Consider the following 26,385-nt stretch of genomic DNA (forward strand, 5'->3'; position numbering starts at 1 on the left):
AACATACATTTGGTTGCTGATTTCCACCCTCCCATGTAAATGTGCATAAGGATTCCATGGTCTGGCTGATCACTTACCCAGAAGAGAGAAGACCCCATATATTTGGCAATTCTCCAGCCACCAGGGCAGTGACAATCCAGCCATTATGCCCTAGATGGCTTCATCTAAGCCAATCTACAGTCAATAGAGAGAAGTTACCTAGAGGATGGCTGGAGGCTCTGCATATTTGCCAGGCATTGCTGCTCATAGTGTAAGGCAAAGTTATACAGATTTCTGTAACGTCTCACCAACCGACTGTATGGAAACAAACACTGCCCACAAATAATTCCGCACATAGTATATGTTTAACAAGATTAAAACCCAAAACAAAGAAGGCATATATAAATAAAAGCAAGTTACCATTTACAGAGTAAATAAATAAAACTGATATGTATCAAGTATAACAGCTGATCTACTAACAGGGTACAAACAGAGTAAGGAGACAGAAACGCACAATATGCAATCACACCTTATATTGTCCCCAATGTGCCGCCGCACTGCTTTATTGTCAGCTATGTGCTGTTAGTACAGTAGATCATTATTGCCTGTTATTTTCTAGAATGATGGGGGGGGGTTCTCTTTCTGCACCAGGTGCTACCAGACTCAGGGACGCCACTGCTAACAGCTAAACTTATATTGACTTTAATTCAATGACATATTTCTGGTATTCGGTCGACTGTGACTAGGTTGATACTAGAAATAGGTCGACATGGCCGTTAGGTCGACATAAACAAGGTCAACATGCAAAAAGTTCGACATGAGTTTTTCACATTTTTTCTTTTTTTTTTAAACTTTTTCATATTTTAGGATCCACGTGGACTACAATTGGGAATGGTAACCTGTGCCGAGCGCAGCGGTAGCTAAGCGAGGCACCTTGCCCAAAGCATGGCGAGTGGACACGGTGCATTAATTGGGGTTCCCAGTCACTTTACGAAGAAAATTAAAAACTCACGTCGACCTTGTTCATGTCGACCTATATCTAGTGTCAACCTAGACACTGTCGACCAATAGGTGTCGACCTAGACACTGTCGACCCTGAGTCCCATACCCCATGTTGCTATAGGTTACTGAACATTTATACCAAGGGGGGTATTCTATTAGTGCGGTTTTCTTGACCAGTCAAAAAAAGGCACTTTTTGCCTGTTTTTAGGTCGAATTTACATTTGACCTATTCAATGCCCATGCCGTTTTTTCGAATGGTCGAAAGATCCGTGTTTTGGCGAATTCGGGGTAAATACCCCTCACTGTTTTTCCTTACACGTTAATTTGCATACTACATAAGGAATAGAATACTTATATAGCCATTGCCTGATCTGCTGGGTTATTTATTAGTTAAATAAGCCAGATATTGTTTCCTAACTTTGCTTGTTTTATCATTACAGACGTCCAGACATATCCACGGGCCTACAGGTGCTGTTTCCCAGTCATATGACAGTTGCCTCCGATGATATGGTCCTGATTTGTGATTACTTTTTATAATGAATATTCAATGTAACATGGGTTATTAAGAAAACTGAGCAGATTTTAAGAACATTGAGATGATCTTCATGCTGATTTGTTTTTATCTGTCCTCCATTTATTTATTTTTTAATCTGTATAAACGAAGGTACTGTTTTACATAGAGATTGATGGTTCCAAAGCCCTGTGCTCCTGGAACAGGTTAAAATGCCTGTAAAACAGCACCTGTGTGCCCAAGGCCTGCATTTCATTTCTAGTGGTAGCCATGCATTTTACCATCTGGCTGCTTTGTATAACTGCTGAGCAGAAGTCAGCAGACAGTGACTAATCAGCACCATAACATAATTCTTCCAGATTCCACACATGGTACAATGGTTGGTTGGTTGGTTGGTTGGTTGGTTGGTTGGTTGGTTGGTTAATTGGTTAATTTGATTTGATTTAGACTCCTATCTATATCTGTTCCATAGGACTGGAACCAGTTAATAAACATTCAACCTAAAAAACTAATGTTCCCAAATAATATTTTGATAATGACATAGAGATAAATGTGTCACTGACTTGGAGCAATAACGCATCCTTCAACTGTTCCACAATCAATACAAATGACATCATTAGAGACCTAGCTACAGGACTAATGAGCCCTACACATTGGCGGATTTGCCACTGAGGTGCCTGACGGCCGACCCAGCGGCAGGGGTGGGGGGGTAATGGGGGTAGTGAAGTTTCTTCACTCCCTGATATCACCCGGCCATATAGCCCTGCATGCTAATATGGACAATATTGTCCATATTGGCTTGCAGGTATAAATGAGCCGCCACCAACGATGAACGACCGTGGGTCCGCGCATCATTTATCGTTGGTGCCTACACACTGTAGGATATGAACAATTTCTCGTTCATTACTGAATGAGATTGTTCATATCGGCCGCACATATAGGCCAGTGTGTAGTGCCCTTAAGTGTAAGACTCAGGAAAGAACTAAAGGCTGTATTTCCGTGCTAATATCTGTCAATGATTTTGATATAAATCTCTTTAACTAAAAGTGTCCCTACTTTCCCAAAAACATTATGACTGTATTGCTCGTATTCAGTGACAGAATCAATCTGGCTTTTGCAGCATCATTACTGTTATTCTCAAATTACTGCAGATGGATAAAATCACACACACTGTTTCCACATCCTTTGATAGTGACGGCATCCGGCAAGCATAATTGCATAAATAAATGACAAAACATAGATCACCTTTTAATATATATATATATATATATATATATATATATATATATATATATATATATAAATCCAAAAAAGTAACTGGCACTCTGGAGTCTGAGCAATTAGTTGAAATAACTTTTATCCACAGTCAACGTTTCGGGGGTCTTAGCCTGTTATGTCCTGACGACGGGGCTAAGACCCCCGAAACGTTGACTGTGGATAAAAGTTATTTCAACTAATTGCTCAGACTCCAGAGTGCCAGTTACTTTTTTGGATTCATATTGATTTACCTTTACTGGGCACCGGAGCAGTTGCATTGGAATTGGAGTGCCAGCAAAACTGGGTTGGATATATATATATATATATATCCATATCTATATATATATATTTATAATAATAATTGCCTTTACTCGTTTATATATTTCCCCACTATTTTTATTATACACTTTTAATAACAAAAATAAATTTACTTTTAATTATGAATTTACATTGATGCAAAAATATGCCACATTTGAAAAAATAAACATTTATGGTAGCTGAAATGGGAAGGACAGCATCTATTATCTCATTTGCCTAATAATAGTTTAATGAAAAAGCAGAGATGTACAACCTGAGAGTCCGGAACTAGTGGGGAAACCCTCACTTAAAATTAACCAGAAATGTAACCATTTGTAATTTTTTGGTAGTTCTGGCATGGGATTTAAAAGGGAAATAATATTAAATACAAAATAAATCTACTTTTGCATTTAATAGTATTGCCCTTTTAAATCCCGCAGATAAAACCACCAACAAGCAGTGACTTTGAAAAGCCTCCACTTTGTGTATATTCCCCTAACAACTTTATCAGACAGGTACATTGAGTTATGTTTTATTTTCTAACATAGTAGATCGATCAAAGCTGACTACTGCTTCATTGCTATGGGTTACTACTACACATTTACAGTTTACTAGTAAGTAAACCCCAAGATGTGGTGGGACCATGCTTATTTAAATATAGGCCCTCTTATTTATACATGTGAATTTGATACTTAAGTTATATCGATTTGAGCTGTGAGAATCCATTAATTAAAATAGTTTTTATTTAATTGTGGATAAATTAATATATTCTCTATGTATTTTAAGATGTTTTTATATGTTAGAAAAGACACACGTCATAAATAAAGGGTAATTTCTTAAAAAGCAGCATGGAAGAACAGGGGGGCCCGGGGGGGAAATACTGTACTGTCATTTTCTGCCAACAAAACGGAGCTTGAACTAACTCACCAAGAACACCACCACTGCTTTGTCCAGAAAAGTAGCATGGGGCTGTAAGCTTTCCATTCTCTACTTGGGGGCGAATTCAATAGCCACAAATTCTGTTCCTGGATGTTGCAGGTTACATGACCACCCACCTTGCAGGCTATTTTATCAATAGCGCTGCCACAAATTGCACACTGTAAATGTCAAAGCCTATTTGTGGCAATGACGGCAATGTCACACAGTAAGTCTGCATGGTGCGACTTGGGGGAGTACATGAAAATGTATGGAAATTAAAATGTGTCATATAAGCTTGGATAACAGCATAGAAGGCTATAAGTGACCATAAAGGTGTTAAATGGCTGGTTTCTACTTTTTTTTAACTGGTAAAAAATTATAGAAAGCAAGTATTTTTCGCCAAATAAAAGTCTCTGGATTATTTCGGGGTATTGCAAATTTCTGTAATGTGACGTCATGTGATTTTTAAAGGTTTTTAAGCAAATTTCCAAACTATTGCGAAAAACACATGTAATGCCCATCTACTGTACAAGTTCAAAAACCAATTTCCCATCTTTACAACACCCCAAAATATATGTCCCACATAATTCAACCCTTTTTGATCTTTCTTTTTCATTTTTTTTATTACAGAACATTAATTGAAAAATGTAATTATTGTCAATTATGCTATTTAAACGCCTCTAGTGCATTTGTACTCATTGGAAGGGATGTACCAGAGGTTCTGCAATGAATCCGACATTTGTAAGTTAAAAATAACTTTTTTTCGCTACTTTTCACCCAGTCAGGGACTGAGAACTACAAGCTATATTTTTATTTTCCCACTGATGGCCGCAGTAACTTAACATGGACTTCTAATTGCATAAGAAAAAGTTCTGTGTGCTACCCTTTCAGCCGTGTCAAGCAATTTACAGCAAAGTCACAGCTACTTGAGTTTAGCCACAATACATTTTAGTTCAATAGCCACTTTAAACATAACACACTTATTTTAATCACTTTGCTTTAAAAAAAAATATTTTTATTTACTTATTTTAGCACAGAACTCTACTGATTGTAAGGTTGCAAGCAGGGCCTTCTTACCGTTATGACTGTTTATTATTACCCAGTCTTGTTTTATTACTGTTTTTTCCAATTGTGAAGCGCAACAGAATTTGCTGTGCTATATAGGAAACTGTTAATAAATAATACATAGCTTTTATATTTCAGCATTTAGTAGATAGCGAGGTGGTGGTAGGGGGGATTAGGGAACATTTTGGTGGCATTCCTCTACAATTAGCGCACATACCTGTCCTCTGTATTACAGCTTTAGTGCGACTGTGGCTCACTTGTCATTGCTAATATTTATAAAGCCAATTTTATCGCAAAACTTCAACAAACTTCCCTTCGTGCTATTATAACACATTGCTTTGTTATATTAGCAATCTCCTTTCATGACATGGGTCTAGGTACTGAGGTGTAGTCCGTTTTGTTGGCACCTTTGTTAACATGGATATCGGCTCCTTATTCCTAACTAGTCAATTTCCCCTCATCCCAATTCCTCAGCTGGCAAACCAAACCTCACAAGGAATCATCAGATTGTACACCCTGCTTAAGAACCTGTAACAATGTGCTGAAAAGGATTGTTATACAGTATCTCTAATTAGGTTTATTATGTCTACAAAATATTGGATTTGCATAATATTCCCTGACAGAGGAAAGTGTGATCAAGATCCTATTATATATTTTCTACACGGTAACGATCACAAGCACACATGGGTAGTTAGTAATTATATTTCTGTTTCTCTTTTTTCACTAGTTTACATATATTGTTTCCAGTGAAAACATTTATTTCACGGTTATATAAAAATTAGAGAGGTGCGCGGACTCTCGTGTTTTGGTTTTGCCAAAACCGCCCTCAGAGTTTGGGTTTTGGCAAAACCAGCCTCAAGTGATTTTTCATTTAGTTTGGATTTGGATTTCTTGAAAATTGATAAAATGAAATTTGGACCTATTTCTTTGTTCCTACAGTATTATTAACATAAGGAACATTAATTTCCAGTCAATTCCAATCAATTTTGACCACTCTCTCTTGTGTGAAATGGAACCTGAAATCATGAGGGAGGGATTTACAAGCAATCCAAAACCCAAGATTCGGATCTTAATTTCTAGTTCTGACACGAGGGAAGCTTGGTTCGACTTGGATCCCCTAAATTTAGGTGAGTTTGGATTTCTTTTAAAAATGAACTGCACATCTCTAATAAAAATTCACATCATACTAATGAACTGCGCAGTTATCAACTTTACTTTGAGCATATTTCCACTCTGGGGCCCATTAGCAAAATGTTCCAAGATATAGGCAAAGAATGACAGGATTGGGCCTTGTAGTAACAAAGCAGAATTCTGAGGCTAATGCCTGTTACCAATTCTAATATGCAAATACCCCAACTTATCATCTCAAAACAATACTAACCACTTTAACCTTTGGTAGATCATCAAAATACATGTTTCATTTGTGCATAGACTTACATTTGTGAAATGCAGAATTAAATTTAATATCTTAGCCAATTACTATTAGTTGTAAAGGTAAAGACCAAAAAGAGGTATTATATCTTTTTTGTTATCAGTGTGAAAACAGTACAGTTCATTGTGATTTAATACAACGTATAAATTAATGTCTTAGCCCGTGGCATATCTATAATGGTTGTAAGGGGTGCAGTGCATATGGGCCTCTGGATCTCTCCAATATAATCTGCTGGTGGCACCATCTTTCAACTCATATCTTCAGAAAGATGGCACTGACGCAGATGCTAGCAAAGACTCTGGCACTGTGCTCCCTTGTGCAAAACCCATCTTCCTGAATATGACACAGGAAGATGTGACTGCATACAACCTCATCAATATATTAATACGGCTCTGGTCTTACCAAAAATAAAATAAGTGTACTAAGGATAGACCGCATACAGTACTAAGCCAGCCCTCGTTTTAGAGCAGTCCAATGCCCTCTGAGCATTAAAACAGTTAATTTTGTTTGGATCAGATTAGCCAGAAGCTTAAAACAATAGGGCAGACAAACCTCATTTTATTAATGAATACATCTACTTAAATATCTGATCAGGGCCGTAACTAGGTCGGTGTGGACAGTGCTCTGCACACAGCACATTTGCCCTGTGTGTGCAACCGTCTGCATCTCTCTTTAATCTCCTTTGCATGTGCTGCCACCAGCTTCTGTGTACTGCCTGCACCTCCTCTGCCCAGTGCATCGCTACCATTACACATTACAGTGGGCAGCGCTGCAGCTCCGCCCCCTCCCGCATCTCCTGCAGTATCTGTTGGGACTGGGAGAGACATTATGTCTGTCCCAGTCCATCAACACAGTGCCCTGCATCAAGGAGCCGTGGCGTTGGGGTAAACAGTGCACCGCACAGTGACAGCACAGTAAGCAGCCAGCAAGAGTCAGGACTCAGAACAAGAAGCAGAAACTGGTGTGCACTGACAGAGGAAAAGAAATAAGATTATCAGCACCGCTACTCCTTGGGTGGGGTGGGAGGAATGATGGTGAGGAGGAATGATGGTGAGGAGGAATGAGGAGTAGGGGCTTTACTGCTGTGTAATGTTTATAAGGGGCTCTGCTATCTGGTGTGTGGTGTAATTCAAATAACAGACACTACTATGCAATGCAATGTGAATAACGATCTGTGCGGTGTAATGTATATAATGGACACTACTGTGCAGTGTAATGTAAATAGTGAACACTACTGTGCGGTATAATGTGTATTATGAACACTACTGTGTGGTGTAATGTGAATAATGAACACTACAGTGTGGTATAATGTGTATAACAAGCACTACTGTGTGGTGTAATGTGAATGATGGACACTACTGTGCGGTATAATGTGTATAACGAACACTACTGTGTGTAATCTGAATAATGGACACTACTGTGCAGTGTAATGTATATAACGGACACTACTGTGTGTATGTGAACTGGTACTATTCTGTGGCCACGCCCCTTTCCCATAAAGTCATGGCCCTTTATTTCTGGCATGTGCCGCTATCCCTGTTTCGAATATGGGGGAGTGGGGGCACAGGGCACAAACTTGTCTAGCTTTAGCACTGTATCCTATTGAATACTTATTTAACCTTGCCGTATTTTCCATCAGAACAGCACAGAAATGCGCCCTTACATGGTCAGCGGTAGAGTAGAATGATAGTTCAATTAGGCAAGCAAAGGCTGGATTATGCAGGCAAATCCTCAGACAGTTTACACGAGGATTGTGGCAGATTCTCATGCTTCTAAATTCCACCCTCACTAGTTTAAACAGGGTTTCTATCTATCTATCTATCTATCTATCTATCTATCTATCTATCTATCTATCTATCTATCCCAAACAAAACAGCAATCTTTCAGGCATACGTCTGCATGAAACTTTGCTGCTAATTCAGCTGATATGCACTTTGGTGTATTCTGAACATTTGTGGTGACGAGCATCTTTATATCTTATATGATTATCTAGTCTTGCACCTTACCATTACTTATATGCGGAGCAGTGATCAAATTCCTTCTATGGAGATGTTATATATGTATTTTAGGGATGTGTGGTGAGGTAAATTTCTCAGGAGGCACTGGCTAGCACCAGAGCCAAATTTACACACACTATATGAGCCAAAGGGTTCATGTGGGCATTATACACAGGTGCAGCAGTATAAACTCCTGGAAATTTGGTGAGTTTTGATCCGAGATGTGCGGAAAAGATAGATAGGTGAGGCACTGCCTTACCTACCATTGACTTTTCACTTCATAGATTTGACTATACAAATGATTAGAACACTACAAAGAAGATATTTCTAACGTATTCTTTGTATTTTTCATATACTTTATAATATAAAAACTCTGGCACAAACGTTAGTATGACAGGAACGGCTCTGCCTCACCCCACTGCACGTCACTGTATATTTAGTCCTGCACACAGGTGACAATAGCTACCGAGTCTCTGCTATGCCTCGCTGATGGATCATTTATTTTTGGTGAACTGACAAGCTTGATCCGCATGGTCCCAACAATGGGCATCTCTGACATACCATATCAAAGCCTAACTTGGTACAGAATGGCAAACATCTGAAATGAAGAACTTAGTATACATTACGTATGATAACATACTAGGTAAAGATATAAAAATAGGGAATGAAACAATTGTTAGACTGCAGATACAAATTTCCAGAGTACACCTGGGGGGGAAGAAAAGCGGTGTGGTAATAAGGTACACTTTGAGGTTATGCCAGGAGCTGTGTATCCATGGGAGCGTCATTATGTTCTGTCTTACAGTTTGGGCACACTGACTTTGTATTCAGGAGGCACTGCTTTGTTCCCAGGAGGTTTCCTCACATCAGTGGTTGTGTTTACAAAACATAAAAATAATCTAACTACATAAAGAGGTGTCTCATAAAGGTGCCATGTGTTATCTTTGACACATAAATAAGCTATACCAGACCACACTGACTGTGAACTGCGCATACCTTCAATTCTTATCTGAAATCCCAAGCAATGGGAAGCGTGGTGCTTCTTCCCTGGCCCTGGCTGCCCCAACCGCCAGCACGTGACATCACAATGTCACAAAAGAAGGGTCGGGAGCTGGCTGCAACCTAAGAGCCAAGCTGAATACAGGTGCCACAAGGGCAGCAGCCGTGCTACCACCTTGGCCTTGTACTCTGGGCAGGGGCATTGGTCACACACCAATGATAACACTGACAAATGTGACTGTAAACTTGAATAAAAATCAATCGTGCACTGTGCATCTTCCATGTGACTATCGCTGGTCACCTCAAACTACATACCCTAATATCACCTCATGATGTGCCGGTAATACCTTACCACCAACAACTTGAAGCATTAAAGGCTCTCTAGCCTCAAACAAAAACTTTTACTCAATTGTGTATAATAGAGGGGAAGCCATATGTTAGAAACATTTAATATATTTATATAACATTTAATATATATATATATATATATATATATATATATAATGACTCTGTGTCGTCTTCTTCGTTACTTACACACTGTCATATTCATAGGACTTCTGTGCCTGGCCACACCCACAATGATGTCATTCCTATTGTTGGCATTAGGCCACACCCCCAGAGTACTGTATTGTAGTTTGATTATAAAACTGACGAGAGGACTTGGAGGATATAAAGGGATTATGCAGAGAGAATAAGAGTGTTAAATTGTGCAAGCAGAACTGCCTTCATAAGTTTCATATAATGAATATTAGCATACATTCATCTCTACATATTTCCATTACATACATACAAAGGCAAGTAGGGTTAGAGTGCTGTTAGGAATATAAAGCTTTAGTAAGGAAACGCTGCATAATTAATATCATTGTGTCCTACAAACCTGCCACTCTGATATAATAATTTCACCATCTCCTAGCCCAAACATTGTCACCACATTCCATACCCAATATAATACTGTATATTTATGTGCAATTCTAGGGAAATACTACTATCTGGCATTAAACCACACTGAACTTCCTCTTTGATAGTTGATATGCAGAATATGGCAAAAAAAATTAAAATATTCATTTAAATGAAAGCATAAAATGAACACATAAATGAACTGTTACATTTGTAATACTTTCAGCATCCTATATGGTGCATTTGAAATGGTTCATTCCTGCATCAGAGCATGTACGTTTCAATAGTGGTTGACGACTGAAACCTGGCACACACTATTGCAGTTAATTTGTACCCTGGTTGGCACATACAAGTTGCACTGTGATTCTTTAGTTTTACTGTAATATAATGACTTAGCAATTTTTTTGGCTTTCTTTTAATTTCTCAATATTTAACGGTCATTTTTTTTCTGGCTGTACGCCTGTCTTTTCTGAGGCTCCGGTCTACTCCAGTTATTTTGTTATACCAACACTGTATGTCCATATAGTCATCAGAGCCAGAATGCATGCATAGCATTCTTAGTTCAACTTTTCATACACAGTGTCAGCCAGTGTAATCCTCTGCAGAGTCAGATTATTCAGCCTTAACACTTGTTACAAGCTTGCTCTAGCTGTCGAGTGCAGAGGTCGGCCGCGCTCCATTCCTTGTCAGTTACTCCGGCACAGTTATCCTTTCCATAGACATTACGAGGAGAATGTGCCAGGAACCTGCAGCCATTCTGGGAATTCAGCTGCCATTTTCCGCCATGAAAATGATTGTTTTCTTGGTTTAGGTGAACGATTGTATCCGCCATACTTGCCGACTTTTGCACCCAAAACCTTTGGAATATTATACAAAACTGAAGCAGCAAAAATGAAGATTTCAATCCACAACTGATTGTCTCCAACAAAATTTCTATTAGTCTTGACTCACTTCATATATATATATATATATATATATATACACACACATTTTTCTTATATATATTTTATATATATATATATATATATATATTTATCTGCCTCTTAAAATTCAAAGAAACAATGGTAAATAATGCAAGGTTTGTCATCAAACGAAGGAAGAGAATCCAGCAATTGGGGCACGGGATGATGGGGCAAGGCTGCTGGGAGGGCGGTATATGGGGTTTGGCTGGGTCGGAATGTTAGGGGGTTGTTGAGGGGTTGGAGTCCGACTGGATTTGGGCCTATACAAACTGCCTTGCTGACTGCTGTTGCTGTTGGGTATGGCACAGTGTTCAGAGTCCTCGGGCTCATTATCTGTGTAATTGTAGGCATGTACGCGAGAAATGCCTTTCTGCTGACGTCTCCATGAGTTGTAGTAAGTGGGGTCGCTGATGTAATGGTTCACAAAGGAATGAGTTTTCTGTTGGTTCTGGTCAACTTCATATTCACTGTCGCTCCCCTGTAACAAGTAAAATCAAACAACAGTTCGTTAGCTATATGTATCCAGACGATAATCAACTATCAGTATACCGATAGCAGAACCAGTCTTATTCCTAAATGAAAACAAATAACTACACATAACCAATCATAGCTTCACTTTTATCAGTCTAGAGGAAGCAAAGGTCCAGGTTCGGCTTCTAGTTTGGTAACACATGTATGGTCAGATTGGGTAGATATGACCGTTCAGTACTAAGATTGTAGCCTATTAGTGTGGTTAATGGATGACTTCACTTACAAAACATTTGCAGCCTGGCTTTTTGCACATTAATGAAAATGAACTAATTGAGTTAAGCTGGCTCAGTCTATTCTGCTATGCTAAGATTCACTCCCAGTAGGCGGCGGCTTAGCGTGTGCAATGCTGCTAAAAGCAGCTAACGAGCGAACAACTCGGAATGAGGGCCTATGTGCAGGGCCGGCAACAGGGAGGGTCAAAGGGGACACCTTTCAATGATCAGAGGGGCCCCAAGGATACGCAACTTAGTGCCCGCCAGGGATGTGATCCATCTTGTCCAACTAGGGCAGGAAGCTGTAGGCGGTGAATTATTCTTATCAAACGAAGAGATGTCTGTTTTAACCACAAAAGCTCTAATGCTACGCCCCCTAGAGAAACTGGGCAGTAATCTTGACTGGTAGACTTCACCCAGTTCCCTATCTGAAGTTAAAATAGGCCACAGTTGTCTGGTGTGTTTAATTAACTGGGGACTGCTGGAATTGAATCTGGTTACATAGTGACGTTAGGACCGGGATCCGTCAGCGCGGCTGGAGGCGGCGGTGAGTAACTCTTCATGTATTTGCTATATAAACACTGTTTTTTACACTTTATGGTTATCCTGACGAAGGGGCTGCGTCCCCGAAACGTAGATGCATTAAAGACACGGCTTTGTTTTACACCCATTACAAGACTCCCAGTGCCGCACTTATTTCCATTGCTGTGTATGGGACCTAGGTCCTAGGAGGTGAGGGCACGGGAGCACATTGCTGACACGCTGGGGAGCGAGAGGAGTGCCGGGTCTTCTACATTATATATATATATATATATATATATATATATAAAATCTGAGGGGGCCGTAGAAATATCAGTGTACCGGGCCCCAAGATTTCTGTTACCGGCCCTGATTATGTGTGTGGTGTATTATGTATGTGTGTGCAATGTGTGTGGTCAGCTATGTTTGTGTGGCGTGCTATGTATATGTGTGTGTATGTATGTACAGTATGTGTGTGTGTGGTATGCTATGTATGATTTTGCAATGTGTTTTATGTGTGTGGTGTACTATGTGTAGTATGATATGTATGTGTGTGTGGTGTACTATGTATGTGTGTGTGGTGTCCTATGAAAACAGTATGTGTGTGTGTATAATATGTGTGTGGTGTGCTATGTATACTCATGTGTATGTGTGCTTGCAATGGTGTGACATATAGGTGGTCATTCCGAGTTGTTCGCTCGGTAATTTTCTTCGCATCGCAGCGACTTTCCGCTTATTGCGCATGCGCAATGTTCGCACTGCGATTGCGCCAAGTAAATTTGCTATGAAGTTTGGTATTTTACTCACGGCATTACGAGGTTTTTTTTTCGCTCTGGTGATCGTAATGTGATTGACAGAAAGTGGGTGTTTCTGGGCGGAAACTGGCCGTTTTATGGGAGTGTTTGTAAAAACGCTACCATTTCTGGACAAAACACGGGAGTGGCTGGAGAAACGGAGGAGTGTCTGGGCGAACGCTGGGTGTGTTTGTGACGTCAAACCAGGAACGACAAGCACTGAACTGATCGCACTGGAAGAGTAAGTCTCGAGCTACTCAGAAACTGCACAGAGAAGTCTTTTCGCAATATTGCAAATCTTTCGTTCGCAATTTTGAGAAGCTAAGATTCACTCCCAGTAGGCGGTGGCTTAGCGTGTGTAAAGCTGCTAAAAGCAGCTTGCGAGCGAACAACTCGGAATGAGGGCCATAATGTATATATGTGTGTGTGTGTGTGTGTGTGTGTTCCATATATGTGCATGTATGCAATGTGTGTGGTGAACTACAGTATGTACGTGTGGTGTGCTATGTACACATTATGTATGTGTGTGCAGTGTGCTACAGTATGCATATGTATGCAATGCGAATGTGTGTGTGTGTGTGTGTGTGTGTGGCAGCGGTGCAAGTGGGTGGGTACGGGTGGGTATGGTGTACCCTTAAGAATTTAGCCGTGGGTAAGCCGTACCCATAGCCGCCGGGCTACCACTCCCTCCCTCCCTACGCTGCTGCTCACCATGCCGCTGCTCCATGAGGAAAGGAGAGCGCAGCATGTGCCTCTCCTGCCCCTCGGTGTCTACCTTCAAGTCGGCGCCGGCCCGTGACCCAATCAGAGCTTGTGGACCGGCAGCCAAGGCTCCTGATTGGCTGTGGACCGCATGCTTTGATTGGCTCACGGATCGCCTAATCGAAGGTAGAGTGACACCCGCACCGCTGCCGGAGACTGAGGGACAGGAGAGGCGCACGCTGCGCTCTCCTCCCCTCACACACAGGAACAGGATGACAGCAGCAGTGCTGTAAGCAGCAGGGGAAGGGGGGGGGGAATGTGTACCTGGCGCTGGGGGCATATCTGGCACTGGGTGCATCTCTATCTGGCACTGGGGGCATATCTGGCACTGTGGGGGCATTTCTGTATCTGGCACTGGGGGGATATGTGTATCTGGCACTGGGGGCATATCTGGCACTGTGGGGGCATTTCTGTATCTGGCACTGGGGGCATTTCTGTAGCTGGCACTGGGGGGCATATCTGGCACTGGAGGCATATATGTATCTGGCACTGGGGGGCATATCTGGCAATGGGGGGCAATGTATATTTGACCCAGTGGGGGAATTTGTGTATATGGCACTGTGGGGCAATGTGTATCTGGCACTGTGGGGCAATGTATATCTGGCACTGTGGGGCAATGTAGATCTGGCACTGTGGGCAACGTGTATCTGGCACTATTGGGGTCATATGTGTATCTGCCCCCCCCATGTGTGTATCACGCCCACATTTTCATTGGCCATGCCCCACGTGGCATTTGGCCACGCCCTTTTTTTTTTGGGGGGGGGGCTGTACCTGTAAGACATTTTTTTTACTTGCACCACTGGTGTGTGGTGTGGTGTGGTGTGCTATGTACAGTATATGTGTGCAATATGGAAAACCCCTTCAATAAATCTTGCGTTTGCCCCTGACTACAACTAATTTGCATTATTCATATAGGTGCACAACTGTACAAGTGTATGTACTAAATACAAGTAAGTTTACGAAAGGGAAGGATTGGTCTTTCAGTGGCGCACAAGGAAAAAACTAATTTGAAATGTAAAATATAAAAATTAACTTTTGTTTAAACAATGTTAAAAGGCCCACTGTGTTATATTTAAAAAACACATTAGACTAGGGGTAGGCAAAATACGGCCTGCAAGCCGGATAGGGCCCGCAAACCGATCCTGCCCGGCCCAATGCCTCCCACATGCAAGCAATGACAAGCGGCCCCACTGGCTGAGCTGCTTGCCATTGCTCTGCAGTACCTCCAAGCTGCCTGCGCAAGTCTCCCATGCTGCTGCTGCTGCACGGCGCCTGCGTTGTAGCCTCCTTCTCCTGCCTCCAGAGTCCCCAGTGACAACGGCTGTGTTCAGGCAAAAAAAGGGGTGGAGCTATGTGACGATGAGTGGCGGGGCTACACAGTACCTCGGGGGGCGGAGCTACATGGGACAAGAGCCAGACTGCTACAGATCCATCAGTCCTGTCACTGCCAGCCAGCCAGTTCAGTAAGTTAATGGAAAGATAGGATTTGAATTACCTACCGGTAAATCCTTTTCTCGTAGTCCGTAGAGTATACTGGGGTCCATTTAGTACCATGGGGTATAAACGGGTCCACTAGGAGCCATGGGCACTTTAAGAATTTGATAGTGTGGGTTGGCTCCTCCCTCTATGCCCCTCCTACCAGACTCAGTCTAGGGAACTGTGCCCGAGGAGATGGACATACATTGAGAGAAGGATAGATAAGGATAGTGGTGAGATTCCGAACCAGCACAAACAACAAAAGGAAAGCCAAGATAACCAAACTTGAAACAGGAACAGCAATGGCTGAACCAACATTACTTAACCAAGTAACAGTGCAGGAAGAACGTAGCACTGGGCGGGTGCCCAGTGTCCTCTACAGACCACGAGAAAAGGATTTACCGGTAGGTAATTAAAATCCTATTTTCTCATACGTCCTAGAGGATACTGGGGTCTATTTAGAACCATGGGGATGTACCAAAGCTCCCAAACTGGGTGGGAAAGTGCTGAGGTTACTGCAGAACTGATTGACCAAACTGAAGGTCCTCAGAGGCCAAAGTATCGAACTTGTAGAACTTAGCAAACGTGTTCGAACCTGACCAAGTAGCTTCTCGGCAGAGCTGTAAAGGCGAGACACCCCGGGCAGCCGCCCAGGAAGAACTCCCTGACCTAGTAGAGTGGGCCTGTACAGATTTTGGACACGGAAAACTTGCCGTGGAAGAAACATGTTGGAGAGTACGTCTGATCCAGCGTGCAATTGTCTGTTTTGAAGCAGGACACCCAATCTTATTTGGATCATAAAGAACAAACAGCGAGTCCGTCGTTCTGTGACAAGCTGTTCTTTTCACATACACCTTCTAAGCCCTCACAACATCCAAAGACTTTGAAGTAGCAGAGGTGTCGTTGACAACCGGAACCACAATAGGTTGGGTGATGTGAAATGCAGACACCACTTTAGGAAGAAATTGCTGACGAGTTCTGAGTTCAGCTCTGTCCTCATGGAAAACTAAATAGGGACTTTTGTGAGACAAAGCCCCCAGCTCTGATACACGTCTTGCTGAAGCCAAGGCCAACAGTGTGACGGTCTTCTACGTAAGATATTTTACGTCCACCTCCTGTAACGGTTCAAACCAGTCCGATTGGAGGAACTGTAGCACCACATTGAGATCCCAAGGTGCCGTGGGAGGCACAAAGGGAGGTTGGATGTGCAGAACACCTATCAATAACGTCTGGACCTCAGGGAGAGAAGCCAATTGTTTCTGGGGGAAAAATGGACAAGGCCGAAATCTGGACTTTTATGGAGCCCAGACGCCACATCCATGCCTGCCTGCAGAAAAAGCAGGAAACGTCCCAGATGAAATTCCACCGCAGAAAAATTTCTGCTCTCATACCAAGAGACGTATTTTTTCCAAATACAATGGTAATACTTAGACGTTGCCCCCTTCCTGGCTTGGATCATAGTCGGGATAACCTTGTTAGGGATCCCTCTCCTGCCTAAAATCAGCCGTTCAACTTCCATGCAGTCAAACGTAGCCGCGGTAAGTCCTGATAGATGAACGGGCCTGTTGCAGAAGATCCTCGTGAAGAGGTAGAGGCCACGGATCTTCGAAGAGCATCTCCAGAAGGTCCGTGTACCAGGCCCTTCTTGGCCAGTACAGAGCAATGAGTATTGCTTGAACCTTTTCCCTTTTTATTCGTATTAGAATCTTGGGATCAGAGGGAGTGGAGGAAACATGTACACCAGCTGATAGATCCATGGAGTTGTCAGGGCATCTATCGCCACTGCCTGTGGGTCTCTCGACCTGGAACAATACCGCCTGAGCTTCTTGTTGAGACGAGAGGCCATCATGTCGATCTGTGGATAACTCCATTGACTTGTCAAGCGGGTGGAGGTCGTGTGTGCTGAGGAAGTCTGCTTCCCAGTTGTCTACTCCCAGAATGAAGACCGCTGACAACGCCACAGCGTTTCTTTCTGCCCAGAGGAGAATTCTTGACACCTCTGACATTGCTGCTCTGCTTTTCATTCTGCCCTGTCGGTTTATTTACGTTACTGCCGTCACAATGTCCGACTGGACCTGAATTGCCTGATCTTGAAGAAGATGTGAGGCCTGCAGAAGGGCGTTGTATATGGCCCTGAGTTCCAGAATGTTGATACGAAGGATGACTTCCTGACTTGGACCATATTCCCTGAAACTGCACCCCCTGAGTGACTGCTGCCCAACCTCTGAGGGTTGCGTCTGTAGTTAACAGAATCCAGTCCTGAATTCCGAACCTCCATCCTGCGACGAGGTGAGAAGACTGTAGCCACCACAGAAGGGAGATCCTGGCCTTTGGCGACAGACGGATTCTCTGGTGGATGTGAAGATGCGATCCGGACCATTTGTCCAACAGATCGAGCTGGAAGGGTTTGATTGAAACCTTCCATATTGAAGTGCCTCGTAAAAGGCAACCATTTTCCCCAGAAGGCGAATGCACAGATGCACCGACACCTGGGTTGGCTTCAGGACATCCCGAACCATTGAATGGATTACCAATGCCTTTTTCAATGGAAGGAACACCTTTTGTGACTCCGTGTCCAGTAAAATTCCCAGGAACGGGAGCCTCCGTGTTGGCTCTAGGTGAGATTTCGGAAGGTTCAGAATCCACCCGTGGTCCTGAAAGAGTTTGGTTGAGAGAGCAATGCTGTCCAGCAACCTTTCCCTGGACGGCGCTTTTATGAGGAGATCGTCCAGGTACGGAATTATGTTCACTCACTGTTTGCGTAGTAGAAACATCATCTCTGCCATCACCTTGGTCAACACCCTCATTGACGTAAAGAGACCAAATGGCAGGGCCTGGAACTGGTAGTGACAGTCCTGCAGTGCAAACCGGAGATAAGCCTGATGAGGTGGCCAGATCGGAATATGAGGGTACGCATCCTTGATATCCAGAGACACTAGTAATCCCCCCACCTCCAGACCTGAGAACCCCGCTTTCAGAGACTCCATCTTGAATCTGAACACTCGTAAGTACAGGTTCAAAGGTTCAGAATTGGTCTTACCGAATCATCCGGCTCCGGTACTACAAACAAGTTGGAATAGTACCCCTTGTTTAGTAGATGAGGTGGAACTGGAACAATGACCTGGGTCTGTACCAGTTTTTGGATGGCATGCAGTAAAGTTATACTTGCCTCTTGTGAAACTGGTAAGCCTGATTTGAAGAATCTGTGAGGTGGGAGCTTTTGGAACTCCAGTCTGTAGCCCTGGGAAATAAGATCTATTACCCAGGGATCCTGGCACGAATTTGACCAGATCTGACTGAAGAATTGTAGTCGGGCTCCCACCTGTCAGCCTTCCAGTCATTGCGGTCCACCGTCATGCTGAAGTCTTTGAGGATGCAGAGCCTGAGCGCTGTTCCTGAGCACCTGCTGTTGCTGGTTTGCGTGGTTTACCTCTTGCGCCGATGGAGGACGTAGAAGCACCTTGGGATTTGCCCTTGAACTTGGCCGTCCAAAAGGACTATAACTTAGAAGCCGAACAAGTCTTCTTGGTTGGGAAGGGGACTGCGGAAGGAAGATATGTAGACTTACCCGCAGTAGCTGTGGAGATCCATATGTCTGGGTGGTCTTCAGGTTGCCGACTGTCGGGATCCCGGCGCACAGTATTCCGGCGCCAGAATCCCGACAGCCGGCATACCGACAGATATTCTCCCTCGTGGGGGTCCACGACCCCCCTGAAGGGAGAATAAATAGCGTGGCGCATGTAGCGCGCCAGCGTGGTGAGTGCAGCGAGCCCGCAAGGGGCTCATTTGCGCTTGCCACGCTGTCGGTATGCCGGCGGTTGTACTCCCGGTGCCGGTATGCTGGTCGCCGGGAGCCCGGCCACCGGCATACCATACTACACCCATTTGTCTAATTCATCTCCAAACAAGGCCTCTCCTGTGAATGGTAGGCCTTCCACGCCTTTCCTGGAGTCCACGTCAGCAGTCCACTGGCGTAACCACAAGCCCCTGTGTGCCGACACTGCCATAGTGGTGGTGCGTGCGTTAAAAGTTCACAAAGTCCTGTATATGCTGCAGGAGTAAGTCAACATCCCCCCTAGCTAAGGAATCTAACCCCTCAATTAGGTTACGTGACCATTTTGCATTGGCTTTAGTGATCCACGCACATGCAATAGTGGGTCTTTGGGCCACCCCAGCAGCTGTGTACAATGATTTTAGTGTAGTCTCAATTTTACGATCAGTCGTGTCTTTCAGGGAGGCTGCACCAGGAACAGGCAATACAATTTTACGTGACAGCCTAGAGACTGATGCGTCCACTATCGGTGGAATTTCCCATTTTTTCCTATCCTCCAGAGGAAAAGGAAAGGATGAGAGCAACCTTTTAGGGATCTGAAACTTCTTATCAGGATTAACCCATGGTTCTTCAAACAGGGTATTCAATTCCTGTGACACAGGAAAAGTAACTGAGGACTTATTTTTTACATTAAAATAAGATTCCTCACTCTCCTCTGACACCTCATCAGGAATATGCAGAACATCTCTGATAGCCTCTATAAGAGGATCCAGTCTGAAGATCGACACTGTCTAGGTCGACAATGTTTAGGTCCACCACTATAGGTCAACAGTCACTAGGTCGACAGGGTTTCTAGGTTGACATGTGCTAGGTCGACAGGTCAAAAGGTCTTGTTTCTTCTTTTGAACTTTTTCATACTTAACGATCCACGTGGACTACGATTGGAACGGTAATCTGTGCCTAGCGAAACACCTTGCCCGAAGCATGGCGAGCGAAGCGAAGCATGCGAGGGACACGGTGCACTTATTCGCCTTCCCGGTCACTGAACGTAGAAAACGACACAAAAAAACAACAACTCATTTCGACCTATTGACTTGTCGACCTAGCACATGTCGACCTAGAAACCCTGTTGACCTTCCAACCCTGTCGATCTAGTGACTGTCGACCCATAGTGGTCGACCTAAACATTGTCGACCTAGGCACTGTCGTTTTGATGATCCACACTCTCTATAAGAGTCTCTATTCCCTGTGACAGAGCTGCATCCCTCCCCCCATGAGTCCACCTCCCCCTCCTCCATGTCTGATCTGTCAGTGTCAGAGTCAGACTGAAGGATATGGCCAGAGATCGCTTTTGTGGACAAATGGGAGGGGATTGAGACGCTGTTTTGGGGACTGAGTCTCTGTTCATAAACTCATCCAAAGTCTGTTTTAAGTATTGCGTCTCTCTCTCATTGCGGGACAATTTTGTAGAAAGAGTGGAGAGCATTCCTTTAAGAGAATTAACCCACTCCGGTTCAGGCCTGCTATTCTGTGAACCCTGAGTTCCCAGTAGTGGGCCACCTGGTGAAGAGGAACACTCCGCTGTACAAGAAACACACTCTTTGCCTGACATAATGTAAATGTGACAGCACACACACACACACACACACACACACACACACACACACACACACACACACACACACACACACACACACACACACACACACACGAACAGGTTAGCACAAGTAACCCACAAAGAGCCCTTCGGGGAGACACAGAGTTGTTTGGAACCAGCCCCCTCCGCGCCCTTACCACTAATGCCAAGCTTAGCCGGGTCGCAGACTAAGTGCCCTGATAGGGGACTTAGTACACCAATAGTCGCTCCCCCCCTGCTATGACCCCTTGGTACCGCTGAGGTAATTTGTAGTCACTCCGGAGGAGCTGCGCATCCTTGTCAGTCAGCATCTGTGTCCACTGCAGAGGGAAAATGGCGCTGGTGAGCTGCTGGATCCTCGCATAGTGAAGCCCTGCACCTTAAATGGCGCGTGGTCTTCCTGCTTTTTATACTGGCTGAGGTAATTTTGTGCTTAAAATGGAGCAGAACCGTTTTAAGGCTGTGTTTGCCAGTTTGGGTACTGTGTACAGTGTACTGAGACGCAGTTGTGTACTATGTCTGGAGATGCATTCTGCCCTGTTTAGAAGCCATGCGTATCCGTTCCCTCGTGCCGCCCTAATGTACTCACCACTCTTCATTCTTCTGGCTCTGTTAGGGGTGGCGGCGTGCTGGGGGAATGTACGCTCGCCATGGTGGGGTTTGCGAATAGTTCCCTCAGGAGCACAGTGTCCTGTCAGCGGGCAACAGGCCCATTAACCTTTCAAGAGGTTGGGCCGTCCCCCCACCCATGTCCCATGAAGCAGGCAGGCTGGTGCCAACCAGCCCTGTCTGAAAATAACAAACAGAATGCAGAAAACTCTTCAGGTGCTTACTTCAGCATGACCGGCTCCTCTGGGCACATTTCCTAAACTGAGTCTGGTAGGAGGGGCGTAGAGGGAGGAGACAGCCCACACTATCAAATTCTTAAAGTACCCATGTCTCCTAGTGGACCCGTTTATACCCCATACTAAATGGATCCCAGTATCCTCTAGGACGTAAGAGAAAAGTGAGTGAGATAAAGGGGAGAGATCTTTAGCTCTCACTGTACCAACCCCTCCCGTGTTCTTTCACTGTGTCACCCCCCCCATGTTCTGTCACTGTAACCCCTGTGTTCTTTCACCGTGCCACACCCCATGTTCTGTCATCGTGTCACCCCCATGGTGTTCTGTCACCTTGTCACCCCCATGTTCTGTCACTGTGTCACCCCCCCCGTGTTCTGTCACTGTCACCCCCACCGTGTTCTGACACTATGTCACACCCCCGTGTTCTGTCACTGTGTCACACCCCTGTTTTCTGTCACTGTCACCCCCCGTGTTCTGTCACTGTGTCACCCTCACCGTGTTCTGTCACTGTGTCACACCCCCGTGTTCTGTCACTGTGTCACACCCCTGTGTTCTGTCACTGTCACCCCCCGTGTTCTGTCACTGTGTCACCCTCACCGTATTCTGTCACTGTGTCACACCCCCATGTTCTGTCACCGTGTCACCCCCGTGTTCTGTCACTGTGTCACCCCCACCGTGTTCTGTCACTGTCACACCCCCATGTTCTGTCACCATGTCACCCACCCGTGTTCTGTCACTGTGTCACCCCCACCATGTTCTGTCACTGTGTCACCCACCATGTACTGTCATTGTGTCACCCCCCGTGTTCTGTCACTGTGTCACCCCCCGTGTTCTGTCACTGTGTCACACCCCCGTGTTCTGTCACCGTGTCACCCCCGTGTTCTGTCACTGTGTCACCCCCACCGTGTTCTGTAACTGTCATCCCCCCATGTTCTGTCACCGTGTCACCACCACCATGCTCTGTCACCGTGTCACCCCCATGTACTGTCACCGTGTCACCCCCCTGTAAATGTCACCCTCACCATGTTCTGTCACTGTGTCCCCCCGTGTTCTGTCACTGTGTCACCCTCACCGTGTTCTGTCACTGTGTCACACCCCCATGTTCTGTCACCGTGTCACCCCCACCATGTTCTGTCACCGTGTCACCCCCACCATGTTCTGTCACTGTCACACCTCCATGTACTGTCATCGTGTCACCCCCCTGTAAATGTCACCCCCACCATGTTCTGTCACTGTGTCACACCCCCGTTTTCTATCACTGTGTCACACCTTTCCCCAGGGGCCATAAGACACTGGATAATTTGCTTGCTGTGCAATGATTATCCCAAATAAAATGTTAATGTGTAAAAGGGGGCCCTACCTCCTGTAATGTATAAAAGGGGACTGTACCTGCTGTAATGTGTAAAAGGGGCTCTACCTGGTGTAATGTGTGTAAGTGGCGCTACTGTGTTGCGCAATTTGAATAATGGAGACTATTGTGCAGCCTAATATGAATCTGTATTATTTTTTGGCCATGCCCCTTCCACATGAAGCCACGTCCCTATATTTTTGGCTCGTGGGGGGAGCTTCTGTTTTGCGTGCAGCCCTCGGATACTGACAGGAAAGTGTCAAGTGACCACTCAGCACTCAGCTGAAATAATTGCCCACCCCTGCATTAGACAGTAATGTGAGTGAGAAAAAGCAAAAATAATATGTGTGGAATTATAAGAAAAGAAAACCACAGTGTATAGTATCCTGTTATGTATTCATTTATTATTGGTATTAATAACCTTCATCAGGATATATAATATCTATTGTTATGACTGTTCTGTTAATAAAGATGTCTTAATTCCACAAGAGTGTGTGTCTCCCATATGTTCTTATATATATACACACAATACTGATTTTCACTGTTCTCCTTAGGTGATACTTAGAATAAGTATTTTTATTATATATCCCCCATGGCTAACTCTTCTTATTGTATCTGCAGTCAGTCGTGTATTTTTCTATGTCCCTTATTACTATACATATTGCACTGTATTTTACTTTGGCAAGACGGAAGGTTATACTAGTGGATCACTGGTTGTTGGCAATTTTAATGCACTATGGGGGTAATTCTGAGCTGATCGCAGCAGGAACTTTGTTAGCAGTTGGGCAAAACCATGTGCACTGCAGGTGGGGCAGATGTAACATGTGCAGAGAGAGTTAGATTTGGGTGGGGTGTGTTCAATCTGCAATCTAAATTGCAGTGTAAAAATAAAGCAGCCAGTATTTACCCTGTACAGAAACAAAATAACCCACCCAAATCTAACTCTCTCTGCACATGTTATATCTGCCCCTCCTGCAGTGCACATGGTTTTGCCCAACTGCTAAAAAAAATCCTGCTGCAATCAACTTGGAATTACCCCCTATGGGGTAATTCTGAGTTGATCGCAGCAGGAATTTTGTTAGATTTGGGTGGGTTATTTTGTTTCTGTGCAGGGTAAATACTGGCTGCTTTATTTTTACACTGCAATTTAGATTGCAGATTGAACACACCACACCCAAATCTAACTCTCTCTGCACATGTTATATCTGCCTCCCCTGCAGTGCACATGGTTTTGCCCAACTACTAACAAAATTCCTGCTGCGATCAACTCAGAATTATCCCCTATGAACAATACAGCAGTATCCTAAAGTCACATCATTCAAGTGTCCTGCAGTAATCTGCTGCTGGCTGGGGTCGTGTGTGTATAAGAAGGACAGCTTTCAGTGTAGTACAAATTCTAATCTGGGTTTGAGCTGTTTAGCAAAATAATTGCAATATTGGATTACAGCTATCTTGTCCTTATTCTATGGACACATCAATTTAATGTCCTTATTCTGATATCGCGGAAAAGCTGCTTCTGTAGTGTACACTATGCCTGAATTGTCTAGGCTTGATATTATAAACTGTCCGCGCTATGATTGCAGCATTATAGTTACAGCATCTTTTTAGCATGATGAGTATTCATTATCTGGGACTAGAAGGGCATACAGACTAAACAATAAGTAATATCTTTATGTTGCATTGATCTCACACAAACTTACATATGGGGGAACTGTGTGTGTATATCAGTATCCCTATATACTGTAGTTTGAATTTCCAGATTCTAAGGATTGGTTTAATCCACAGTGAAATTAATGTATTTATAAACCTAGGAGCTTAATTTACTATATGGCTTTAATTGTACCCGTATAACCAAGATCCACGCTCTTCTATCCTGATCAGTTAATTTGACTGAGTTTGATTATTGGGAGAAATAAGTAGTTTAATTTGTTGTTAAGGATGATATCAATCTATCACTTTACTTCCTATCAACTGTTTAGGCAGATTTTAAATTCCAGGTGCTTCTGCCAATACTATGTTTCACAATTTGTTTTTAACAATCAAATACAATGTATCATTCTTTATATCGCAGTGTTTCACTGGCAGCATGTATGGGCTATGGACATGGTATCTTTAGGTCGCAGTAAGTAGGTCGACACTGTCTAGGTCAACCACTATTGGTCGACAGTAAGTAGGTCGACAGGGACTCTAAGTCGATATGTTCTAGGTCGACATGACAAAAGGTCGACATGAGTTTTTCACTGTTTTCCCACGTTTTGAACTTTTTCATACTTTACGATCCACGTGGACTACAATTGGGAACGGTAACCCGGACCGAGCGCAGCGGTAGAGGAGCGAGGCACCTTGCCCGAGCGAACACGGTGCACTAATTGTGGTTCCCAGTCACCGTACGGAGAAAATAACACAAAAAAGTAAAAAAACTCATGTCGACCTTTTCTCATGCCGACCTTGTACATGTCGACCTTTTCTCATGCCGACCTTGTACATGTCGACCTAGAGTCCCTGTCGATCTAGAAACCATGTCGACCTACTTACTGCTGACTAATAGTGGTCGACCTAGACACTGTCGACCTAAGTCTAATCTACCTAACATACCACACCCTATGGACATAGCCTGCGTGAATTACACTACAATTTAACTGCTAGTATTCAGAAATTCAATTACTAGCAAATGTCTGCTGCTGTGTAATTAACAATATATGCGAGTGGTTTTCATTAGCTTCCTCCCATAGCTTAAAGGTGTTGCAGCATTACTCGTGTTATCGGGTATTTTAAAGTGATATTATGCTTATAATGTGTGTGTCACAAAGCTATATGTATTAGTTGCTAGACACAGCTTCATTTTCACTGCCATACGAATTAGCTGCGCTCTGCCAGGGCACTGATATGCCCACACTGCATGCAGCTGTACCACAGATTTCACTCTCGTGTTATATGATCTGACAATAGGACATACGAATACAGTCTATAACATTAAAACACACAAATACACTGTGAATTTCTGACGCACGTTTCATAGAGATTTTTCGTCAGGGCTAAAGCTTTTTGAAGACCAATCTTTTTATTTCCTAAACTTCTATCTCATTGGCAACATTATTGTGTGTGGCAGCACCCCCAAACTTGATTGAATTGAACGTAATTGGTATTTGGGGAAACTAAATATACAAAAAATATACA

At 43.7% G+C, this 26,385-nt stretch overlaps 1 protein-coding gene across 4 annotated transcripts in view; it reads right to left on the reverse strand.

Annotated features, from left to right (window-relative positions):
- Window positions 1–2,991: 2,991 nt before the first annotated feature.
- SDK2 (sidekick cell adhesion molecule 2) overlaps window positions 2,992–26,385 on the reverse strand; it is a 1,024,610-nt gene continuing 1,001,216 nt past the window's right edge. For all 4 annotated transcript variants that reach the window (XM_063961173.1, XM_063961172.1, XM_063961171.1 and 1 more), the window contains one exon: window positions 2,992–11,794. In XM_063961173.1, coding sequence (XP_063817243.1) covers window positions 11,441–11,794 — 354 coding nt within the window. In that variant the 3' untranslated portion in view covers window positions 2,992–11,440. The remainder of the gene's footprint in view (window positions 11,795–26,385) is intronic.

The sequence above is a fragment of the Pseudophryne corroboree genome, chromosome 3, assembly GCF_028390025.1.
Source record: "Pseudophryne corroboree isolate aPseCor3 chromosome 3, aPseCor3.hap2, whole genome shotgun sequence".
Classification (NCBI taxonomy): Eukaryota; Metazoa; Chordata; class Amphibia; order Anura; family Myobatrachidae; genus Pseudophryne; species Pseudophryne corroboree.